The 11697-nt window shown below is 49.2% G+C and overlaps 1 protein-coding gene across 1 annotated transcript; it reads right to left on the minus strand.

The window, feature by feature from the left end:
• Nucleotides 1-2142: 2142 nt before the first annotated feature.
• Nucleotides 2143-10908, minus strand: LOC144249974 (putative serine protease 47). The gene is made up of 7 exons (XM_077792210.1): nucleotides 10879-10908; nucleotides 10648-10765; nucleotides 10512-10541; nucleotides 9550-9712; nucleotides 7463-7740; nucleotides 4831-4997; nucleotides 2143-2460 (listed from the first exon to the last, which is right to left on the minus strand). Exons 1-7 carry the CDS (start codon nucleotides 10906-10908, stop codon nucleotides 2143-2145), a joined length of 1104 nt encoding a protein of 367 aa, XP_077648336.1.
• Between the last annotated feature and the right edge of the window lie 789 nt (nucleotides 10909-11697).

Genomic DNA, 11697 nt, shown 5'->3' on the forward strand with positions numbered 1-11697 from the left:
GCTCACTTCTTGCCCTCTATACCTCTTCTACAGTTGATCTTCCAATGAGCAGTAGCCTGTGTCCTTGCACCACCTGTGAGGGTAGGGAGGCCCTGATCAAAGAACTTCAAATCCTTCCTCCTGATCATGCTCTCCCCATAGGGCTGCTTGAAACCCTGCTCCAGGCCCACCCAGTCACTCCCTCTCTTGAAGGCAGTATCTGGAGCTCACATTTGGGACGGGTCATAAAAAGTCTCTCCTGGGTGATTGAGGCTGGGTTAGGGCAGCCTAAGGGAGAGGGGAAAAAAGGCCTTCAAACTCTTTCAAAGTGGTATTGGGCTTACATTCCTCTGCCACTCCTTGCTTCCTATAACATCTCAAGTAGTTTCTGAACCTTATATGCTTCAGCTCACCATTCAAAATAAATGACACTGAGTACTCAAGTTCCTTCACCTAAAGAAAAACCACTTGGGCTGAAGCTGATATTTGGTGGATCTGTTATGAGGACTAGGTGTGAGTTGAGATCTCTTGGTTTAGAGTGTGAGAATGCCCATGGATCAGAGAATCTCCCAGCCCCTGCAATAGGAAAGACAATGCCCGGGTCCCCAGCACCAGCCAGCCTGAGGTTTCCATAGCACCAACAGCAGGTGGTACTCAGCACTGAACCACCCAAGCTCCCCTGACCCTGTGGAGAAGATGCATGGACCGCATGCTGTGCAAAGAACTCATATGCAGACCATAGTTCTGAGCAGTCATGTTGGGTGAGATCACCTGTTTTGTTACCAGATGGAAAGCTCTTGTCTTCCACCTTCCCTAGAGTATGGAGCTCCAAGACCCATCAAAGATGGTGGTTATACAATCATCCATTAGTAGAGGTGCTCTGGCCAAAGGCCAGGATTGTACTTAAAGCTCCTACAGTGTCTTCCCACTGGAAAGGCCATTGCTGAGCCTTCAGAAGGTCAAAGACAGGGAAGTCCTATTGCTAATGTTCATGAGAGTTCATCTATTCTCCTGTCAGTAAGGGTCCAGGAAATTTGAGAAATATCAGGGTAGGAAACCTTTACCACTGAAACCCATAAATGGTGTCCAGTTTATGTCACCATCTGCTAAATAAAAGCTCTCCCTTTCAACCAGGGATCTGAACATTGGGGTGGGTATTGTGAGGCCTCTGGGTTCCTGCTGGCTGCATCAAGACCTGTGTCCAGCATATTTTTGGGAAAGACAGCCACACTACTTTAAAACTTGTTACTGGACCCCTAGTATAGGATCAGCTACATCAACAAGGTGACACTGGGATCCAACCCTAAGAGGCCTGTGGACACAAGGGTAGGTGTACCCTGGACCTTAGACAACAGGTACCATGTTCATGGGTGACTGGGGCTGGGGAAGTGGACAGTGTCTACATGCCTGAAGCATCCTGTAGATGTACATGAAAAGCAACCCAGGTGTCAAAAAGGGGGCAGAGCTCTGAAAATCGCTGCCTTATGAGGATGAGCTTTCAGTCTGGCATCAGGGCCTTCTCTCTGCTTCTTGACCAGATTCCAGCCCCCACCACCGACATCTGAGAGATCTCTGGCTACAGGACAGGACCAGTCGTCATCCCTCAGGTCCACTGAATCCAACTATGTCTGGGTTGTATGGTAGAAGTGTAGATAGATTTTTACAAAATTGTTTTCAAAATATCTGCACCAGATCACATATCTACTGAGGGGAAGCACGGCCTCCCTTACACTTGGACACCAGGTGTAAAGCCCGGGGTGGGAGCAGTCAGCCAGGGCAGACAGACCATGACTGCTGCTTAGAAAGCAGCCTGGCTCCCAACTTCCTCACAGTCCACCCTATGGCAGTGCTTTCTGCCCCAGGGCCCCTTGGCTGAAGATTCCTAAGAAGACCCCTCCCTCTTCCTTCTGGAAGCCAGATGACCAAGTGGAAGGGAAAGGAGAGCACTGAGGGACAGAAGGAGCCCAGAGGGCAGCACAGCCAGAGGAACAGGAGGATGCGTCTTTTATTTGGGCTGGTTTGCTGAACTTGGCTTTGGGCGTGGCAGATGACGGACAGGGAAGCTGAGGAAGGGGATGTTTAGATCAACAGTGGACTTGAGTGAGAGAAGCTGCAGCAAGAGGCCGGGGGCCTGGGCAGAGGAAATATGTAGGGCCCTGACAGTCACCCAGGGACCTGCTGCTGTAACATGAGGATAAAAGGCAGAAGGAGCCAGGTCTGTGTGCACACGAGCGTGTTCCAGGGCCCGGGCCAGCCGGAAGCTCTCAGAGGCTGGGATGGAAAGTCTGTGGGAGGAGGGTCGGGCGGAGGGTCTGGCAGAGAACTCCGCTTCCTGACTTTACTGATCCAGTCAATGAAGTAGGCAACCCTGGTGAAGACGCTGGGGTAGACAGGAGGCCTGCAGTCCAGGCCCCAGCTGGCCAGTCCTACCAGGACCCAGGCATTGGGGCCATAGCAGACAAGAGGGCCCCCAGAATCACCCTGAGGAAAGAGAGGGAGGAGTTAGTATGGGGGCCGAGTGGGGGCAGAAATACCAGGTGACAATGTTGGACACCCTGGGCTGCCACTATCTGAAGCAGGGCCCTAGTGAAGGCCAATCAGTTCAAGCCCCCAATGAGGGACACCAGAATGAAGCAGCAAGAAGCTCCTGAGATGATCCTCCCAGTGGAGATCATGTTTCCAAATCCGTCAGTCCACAGCCCCTCCCTCTAGCCCCCATGCCTGAGCTCCTGGTGGCCAGGGCAGCACACACTGTGAGGCCAGGATGGACAGCTCTATGGACAGAATGGCCTAGAGCAGGCCGGGTCAGCTGACACCTCTGTGCAGACCCTGGCTCTGTGAACCCTGAGCAGCAGGGAGCACCCATACTGCCTTTTTCTTCACTGAGTATCCAGCTTCCTAGAATTTTGTAGGAACAGAATCACACAAGTTGTACTGCTATTTTTATCTGGTGTTTTTCCACTAAAGATTGTTTTCTTCTATTTCTTTTTCTTTTTTTCAGTCCTGAGGATGAAAAACAAGAGCCTCATATGCGGCAGGCCAGTATGCTATTGCAATCATTTGGCCCCAGGACAGTCATTTAGTAGTACACCTGGGTAGCTGTGTGCCCCATAGTTTATTCCTGTTTACTGCTGAGTAGTGCACTAGTGTAGGGATATTGTTTAGTTTATTTGTTCATTAGCCTGCTACTGATCTTTTAACTTTTTCTTAGTTTTGAACTATTACCCAAGAAACCTGCTGTGAATTGTCTTGTAGTCATATAGATGTCTTTCTTGGACATCTACGTGTCTTGCTTTCACTTCTCCTGGGTAAATACCTAACATTACTATGTCTGGGTTGTATGGTAGAAGTGTATATAGCTTTTTACAAAATTGTTTTCAAAATATTTGCACCAGATTACAACGTTACCATTTGGGTATGTTGAGGGTTCCAGGTGCTTCACATCCTTGTCAACAATTGATGTGGCCAGTCATTTGAATTCAGCCATTTAATTAATGTGTAGAGGCATCTCACTGGTGTTTGAGTTTGTATTTCTCCTGTGCCTGACAATATTGAGAGGTTTTTTCATTTGCTTGTTTGACATCTAAATGAACTCTCTGGTAAAGGGTTTATTTCAATCTTTTCAAATCTTTCCATTTTGAAATAATGTAGGATTAGGCTAGATGTGGAGGATACTATAGAGGATCTACATATCCTGCACCTAGCTTCCTCTAGTGTTAACATCTGACATAACCATGGTACAAATACTTAAACCAAGGAAGTAGAGGTGGTACAATATTATTAAATACATATTCAGATTTCACTATGAACAAATATCCCTATTCTTTTTTTAAATTTTTTTTCTTAGTTGTAGTTGGACACAATAAGTTTATTTTCTTTATTTTTATGTGGTGCTGAGGATTGAACCCAGCTCCTCACACACGCTAGGTGAGCACTCTACCACTGAGCCTCAGCCCCCAAATATCCCTATTCAATTCCAAGATCCAATCCAGGATCCCATATTATCTTTAAATACCAAGTTTTATTAACCTACTTCAGTCTCATTCATTCCTTCTTTTCTATGACATTGGCATTTTTGTATACTACCAACCAGATATTAATATTAGTTTTTATTACCAGGGACTGAATCCATGGGCTTTTCATGACTGTTCCACATCCACACTTTCTTTTATTTTTAATATGAAAACAGTCTCCCTAAGTTGCAAAATGTCTCACTAAATTGCTGAGGCTTGGCATGAATTTGCAGTCAACCTCCTGAACCACTGGGCTTACAGGTGTATTCCAACACACCAGGTCACCAGATGCCCCCCAATTGTGGATTACCCTTTATTTTTTGATGATTAGACAGCTGATATGAACTTACAGTAAAAACCCTGGGTACAAATATAATGTTAAAATACAGAAGAAAGCCAACTATAAATCCTGTCTACAGAAAATTCAGAATCAATTCCAGAGACTAAAAGGAAATCTGCTGGTTAGGGACAAGAAGGGAATGGAGAGTTGTGGGGAGGGCTGGTAACAGGTTGCATCAACGTCAGAAAAGTCATCGTGCTGTACACTTACAAATAACTCATCCTGTGTATATGCTACACATCAAAGTTTAAAACAGGCAACTAAAATGGATACTGTTTGAGGGTCCTCACAGCAGACAGCTTTGTGCTGGGATGGGCTGAGGAAGGTACTGGTCTGAAGGAAGACTGATGAGGAATGGAGCCCATGGAAAATATGTAGAAGGAAGGAAGCAGGAAGTTTGGGGTCTCCACCAAGACAGCTGAGGCCAACACAGGCCCCCCAGGGGAAACTGAGGCCAGCAGAACAGGCAGGAGAGCAGCAGAGCCCGACCTTACTTACTTGGCAGATGGCCTTTCCTGTTGAGAAGTCCCCCACACACAGCATCTCCTCCTGCACAGAGTAGTTCCTGCCTTCTCCAGGTGTTTGCCCATAGAAGGTATTGCAGATCGTGCTATTCATAAGACTCACCTTAGCTTCCTGGAGAGAGTAGGGCGGTGACAATGGCTCTGTGAAAACGAGAAGGAGGTGAGTGACATGCACTGTGCCTTAGCAAAGAAACCCAGACGACTCAGAACCCCCACTCTGCCTGACGCTCACCACTACTCTCAAGCATGGGTTTCAAACCTTGGTTCAGTCTTCCATGCTAAGCCCCCCACCTTTTTCTCAAAGCTGTCCACATACTTAGCCTATTCCTCCAACAACAGAACAACCTTTCCTATTCTACAAAGTGGCAAATCCCACTAATTATATGACTCCACTCCCTGGAATTCAGCAACCATTCACTCACCCACCTATCCTCTCATGAACCATTCAGTCTACTCTCTACCCATCCATTACTAACCTTTTTGCCATCTCTTTATCCACTGACCTGCCCATCCACACGTCCACACATTCACCCATTCCTCCATCCATCTACCCATCTTCCCACACTCATTTTTCCATCTACTCTCATCAATCTCTCCATTCTTTCTTCCTTCTCCCCATCCACTAACACATACGACCACCCATCCACCAACTTCACCCATCCATACATCCATCCAATCATCTTCCCATCCAATTCCACATTCATCCTCCCATCTGTCAATCCATCCATCCATCCTCTTACCCCATCACTTATCTATTCACTTGTCCTTGTGCTAGGCATATTTTACACACTGAGGAATAGGTTGACATTTTGAGTTGGAAGAGACAGAGCAAGTAAGGTAAATGAACAAATTGTTAAGTGCTATGGACCAAATAGAACAGGGAGATGACAGTAGGGATTGCCTATTTCAAAATAGCTCACATGATCAAGTAAAACTGGGAGTAGCTGAGCTGAGCTATAAAGAAGAAAGAGGTAATGCAAAAAGCAGAAGGGAAAGAAATCTAGGCAGGGAAAATAGCAAAGCAAATGGTCTAGGGATGGAGGTGGCCTTGCTCAAGGAGGAGCAAAGTGGACAGTGCTGCTAGTTATCAGATTTGTAAGGGATGCAGGAGGAGCTGAGGCAGAGAAGGGGCAGAGCACTGATACTATGTACAGCCTTATAGCCAAGGTGGGGAGTTTACATTTTATTCTATGTGCCCATACTAGGGCACCATGTGGGGACTTGAGTAGAAGTACACAGGATGGAAAATGGGAGAGAAATTTGGAGTCAACAGGCAGGAAACAGTGATTTACTGTGCCAGGGTGGAAAAGAGCAGTGGAGTTCCTACCAGGTGCCTTGGGACACTGTCTGGAACATTAAAACAACACTTGGATCTTGCCTTCAAGGAAGAACCGGAATGTGTTTCTACACATATGTATGCTGGGGGCTGGCCACCCCATGACTAGGGAGTGTTCCTAACACTGGGTGGGCAGGTATTAGGCTTGTGGGCAGAGTACTCACTGAAGACATGTTCTGTCCAAAACACCTATAACACCTCTGTTGAGAGACACGGAACCAAATGCTGACCCCATGGATGATTACAAATTTGTACTGTTCTTTCTTTCATTGAAAATACACCAGAAGCATTTCCCCAAACCATCAACAATCCTTTCTTCATTAAATCATCCAGGCATAAGCCTTTGTCTATGATTCTCTTCTTTCAATCTGACAAGGCAACACAAAACCCCAAAGCTTTCTTCATTATGCAGTTCACATGACAAGAATATGAAGTGGACAAGATAAGAGCTAGGTGAGCTCACAGACATTAACCATTCCTAAATTGGGATCACTCTGACTTCATCATGCAGGCTCTGGGTCAGATGCCACATGGGACTTACCACTTTTCCCAAGCACCTTTCCGAGGATTCTCAAAGGCCTGTGTGTTTAAAGTTTGGCCCCAACCCGTGACACTATTGGGAGGTGCTGGAATCTTTAAGGATGGGGTGTGCAGGAGGAGGGTAGGTCACTGCAGGTGTGCCCTTAAAGGGGATGTCAGGAACCCGGGCCCTCCTCTGGCTCTCTGCTTCCTGGGCAGCACTGCTCCATAACTTGCTCAGGATGTAACGTCATCCCCATGTCACATCATAAACCATGAATCAAAATAAGCCTTTCCTCTTTTTCAGTAATTATCTCAGGCAAGTTTGTTTTGCTTTGTTTTTACAGTAATGGAAAGCCAACTAACAACCTGGAATGGGACAGCCCCCAGGAACAGCTTTTGAGTTCATTCAAGTCATCCCAAACCTTGGCTGATTAAACACTGGAATCAAAAGCCACAAAGACTCCAACAACCCAGATTCTTGATTCCAGTTGTTAAGGATCCCCAGATATTCAGGGACTGGGCCACATGGAACTCTGAAGCATAGAATCATACTTTCAGAACTAAAAGGGATGGAGCACTGGCCCGGTCCTCATCTGAGAGATCATGGAAATGAGGCACAGGGGGGTCAAGTCCAGGGGCTTCAGAAACCAGCCTGGGCCTCTTGCCTGGCTGAGCCACCCCTCTCCTGTGGCCCTGATGCTTCCTCCTGTCCTTCATTTCCCTTCCTGCCTCTCCCAGGCCCCCTCACTCTTCTCGGAGAGCCTTCCCCAGCCAGTTATCCAACAGGATGTTTGACTGGGCAGCTGCATGTCTGCACGTGGGAGGCAGACAGGAACCACATAGGGTGTGAAGTTCACAGGCAGGTGCAGCTGCAACATGGCAATGTCACTCCCGAAGACACAGAGCTTCTCAAAGTCTGGATGGGTGATAATCTGGTTCACGAGCATCTTCTGGGTGTGCTTGGTGTGCTGGTACAGCTGGGTGTTCCCCAGGAGGACCTCATAGTCCTGTGGTGCCTGGGATTTGCTGGAGGAGGAAGGGCCCATCATCAGCATCATCTCTGATTCTGGGGCCCCCACTCTTCCTGCATCCTCATCCCACTGCCCACCCTGCTCTGGACCCCCTCCTCCCCGCCCTGATTCCAGGCATCTTTGTCTCTTCCCTTCTAACACTCAGGAGCCTTCTCCCTCTGGGTTGATGAACACTCAACTCACAACCTCAGGACATAGGGCTTCCCACCACCTCCTAGAACTGGAGGAGCTGAGAATCCTGGTGCTGGGAGGGTACTAAGGGGTGCCTCAGATCAAACCCTCTCACTTTCCTAGGGGGAGCTCTGGACCATTACCAGTGTTATGGTTCAGATCTTAAATGACTCCCAAAAGTTCACGTGCAAAAGGCCTGGGTGCTGGCCTGTGGCACTATCAGGAGATGGCAGAAACTGTAAGCAGCAGAGCCTAGTGGAAATCAGTTAGGTCATCAGGTTGGGGGTGCTCTTGACATGTTGGGACCATGTACCCCTATTTGCTTCCTTGCTGCCATGAGGTAAAAGGGACTCCTCCACCATGTGCTCCTGTCACAGTGTACTGTTCTCCCACAGGCCTGAAACCATGTGGCCAAGTTTCCATGTAACAGAGGTACTAACTAAACCGTGACCCAAAGTAAAATTTCCTACTTTTGACTCAATTCTCAGATATTTTGTCACAGTGACAAAAAGCTAACTCATATACCAGGTCTCTTCCAATGTCACCTTCTGATCCATGCCCTGGCCTCACCACCTCCAACCCACTCCCGCAGGGTTGGTTTTCTCCACTTGGAGGTAAATGCTCACAAAGAATTTCTTAAATGCACAAATGAGTGCAGAGAATTGAAGTTCTCCTGTTTCTGAAGGGGAATGAGTAACTTCATGGCTTTGTTCACACAGTTCTCAGACCTGTAGGGCCCCCATCCATATCACAAGCCCAATTCCTCCTTTAAGGAAGTCCCTTGACCCTGCCCCCCACAATGTAGCCTCTCTCTGCACCCCTTCCCTCACATCTGCCCTCCTTGCCCACTTTGAGCTTCTTCCTGCATCATGCTGACTGAAGCTTGTTCCTTGTCTTCCTGAAAAGATGGAGACACATTGGCATGGGATCTCGCCACCCCCCCCCCATGTCATGGAGGTTTCGGGGGACTGTGCACAGATTCAAGAGAAACTAGCTGAGGATTGAGGGACAGTAAGTGTACAAATTGCAACTCCCCTACCTGGGCCAGGAGTCCCTTGTTCCCTCTGGGTCCCTCCACATGTGTTCTGAAGTTAGCCACAGAGACAGGCCCAGGAGGGCCAGGAGAGTTAGACTCCTGACTGTCCATGTCATTCTCCAAGGCTGGGGAACCCTACTCTCCCCACCAACGCAGCCTGACACATGGGACAGGGGTAACTCTGGCTCCTCCCAGGAATGTAGTTTAACAAAAGTAATGAAAGAAATCATTTCATTGCTGATCATATCTGGTCTCTGACTAGATTCTTACTCTCAGGAGTGTAGGGAAAGGTGCCAATGTTCTCAGGACACGTCCATGTCAGGGGGGACAGACATAGGGAAGAGGGGTCTCTCAGCTGGGGCTGAGGATGAAGGATGGTAAGGACCCAGGAAATGAAGAAAGCAGTGGGTGACCAGTGGGGAGGACAGTCCAGATGGAGCAGACAGTGGATCAAAGAAGGAGCAGTGTGCATTTGGTGGCAGCACACGGACCCACAGCAATACCCAGAGGAGGGCCATCCCCTCTGATCCCCTTTTCTCTTCTCACCCTTCCTCCCCTGCCAAACCCCCTGTGAGGGCCCCAGGAAGCATAACTCACTTGAGAAAGCAGTGGGCTGTGGAAAGTAGCCAGTGGGCGTCAATGAGGACAGCTCCGCAGAGATGCTGGCCCAGGTAGAGCAGGCTGGCCTGCCATGGCCACTGGCCACTCACCGAATCATGGCCACCATACACCTTCCCTATCACCTTGGGCTTCCCGCACACTGTGGAGACAATCCCCCACATCTGTTAGAGATACATGTGGTGTCCCATACCACCCCAAGGAGGTCCCTCCTTCACTTCACACATGGGAAGGCCAAGGTCAAGGCACAAGTGACCCAGCCCAAATGATTGAGGGCTGTCCTGGCCTCAGACTTCAGTCATCGGAGCCCAGGCCTAGATGGCCTAGTACAGCTGAGCAAGAGCTGTGGGGATATTGGTCTGGGGGTCTGGACAGGAAGGGGCAAGGTGAAAGGCTGGTCACAGGACAGCCAGGGGACTGGGAAGGATACCCTGGGGCCTCACTCCTTCCACCAGCACAACTCTATGCCTACTTTGCAGATGAGAGGAGTGAAGTTCTCTGGGGTTACTAATCTGACTTTTTCAAGGTCCTAGTTTCTAGGCAGCTGTTTTCACTCCACACCCTCCACCCCAGTATCATAAGGAGAAGTCACCAGGAGGTCTCTGTCCTACTGTGTGACCTGGGGCAACTGACCCCCACCCCTCATGGCATGCTCCATTGCTAAAGGGGTGGGGCAGATGGAGATGACTCTGTTCAGAAGACTTCTCTCTGGGGGAGGATCCATGGTCCTCACTTTTGAGCAGGGTTGTCTTGGTCCCTGGCTGTGCTCCCAGATTTCTGGAAAGGGACCTGAGACTCCTGCGCCTGACTGCCTCTGCCTCTGGGCCCCCAACAACCCTGGGCCAGGCCTGGGCCACGCTCCTACTCCACAGCCTCATAGCTGAGCTCTGGCAGGGATTCCCACCCATAAAATCCCCGCCAGACTGGGGAACCTGACCTACCTTGGGTGATGTCATCTTTGCGGTCGCCTGCTTCAGGGTAGAGGCAAAGAGAACAGACCTGTGGCTTCTCACTGCCCGCCTGGGCCTGCTCCCCCCCCCCCCCAGCCTCTCCCACCAGCCCCTACTGCAAACAGACCTTGGGCCCCGCCCACATAGCCCCAGAGCCCGCTGGCTATGGGCTCCAGGTCCTCCTGTTCCCCAGGGAGCTCATCTGCGTTTCCTGTCTGCTGCAGCGGACCAGGGGTACAGGCCGCCTGGAGACGGAGAGACCACAGCAACAACAACGGCCGCAGAGCCATGAGTCTGGCCTGGCGCCCATCCGGGAGTGCTGGCCTCCGGGGATGACCCCACTCTGACCTGGACCTACCCATGCGCAGAGGGTTCCTGACCCCGCCATGAGACAGGCAGCTCCCACACCCGCCCCCACCCTCCACCCACCTGACTCTGCCCTCACCTGCCTCCGCAGGCACTGGAGGCCCTGGCCCTCATCCCAAGACAGACCCCCTCACACACACTGGCCCAGTACCCTGTCCCGTCCCACACCAACCTTGATCCAATCAAGGACCCAGATCAATGGGAAAAGGAAGAGGAGGCTACCCATAGAAAAAGAGAAAGGATATTCAACAGTAATTCATCCCGGGGGTGTTGCCCAGAGGCCAGGCCATCCTGCATTCCAAGGCAGCTCTCTAGGTCTACTTTACATTACCATGTAACACTGAGTTTGGAATAGTCAATCTACATTTATTTTCGCATGTCTTTTGCTTCATTTCTGGATTTAAAATATCAGACTACAAGGAACTTACTAATCACTTTCAAAAAAAAGGATCAAATGGAGTAGAATTGGTTCTGAGCACTTATAATGGAACAGGAGGTCACTGTTAATCACATCTCAGATGCATACCTGGACAATTCTTTTATTCACCTGCTGTCCCAAGTGGGCCAAACTGCCAGTTTCCTGAAATGTTGCTAAACTCTGCTGATTTTCTGTACAAACTATTCCTTCCAACCAACTATTCAGAGACTGAGTCTGCACCTATGTTTGTTCCTACAAAATAGCTTGAATTTCATGTACCAGTATAGAACAAAAACCAAAACGAATGCTGGTGAGGATGAGTGGGAATAAGAAACATTGTACACCACTGATGAGAATGTAAATTAGTACCATCCCTCTGCATAAAAGTATGGA

Source organism: Urocitellus parryii, chromosome 13 (genome assembly GCF_045843805.1).
Source record: "Urocitellus parryii isolate mUroPar1 chromosome 13, mUroPar1.hap1, whole genome shotgun sequence".
Lineage (NCBI taxonomy): Eukaryota > Metazoa > Chordata > Mammalia > Rodentia > Sciuridae > Urocitellus > Urocitellus parryii.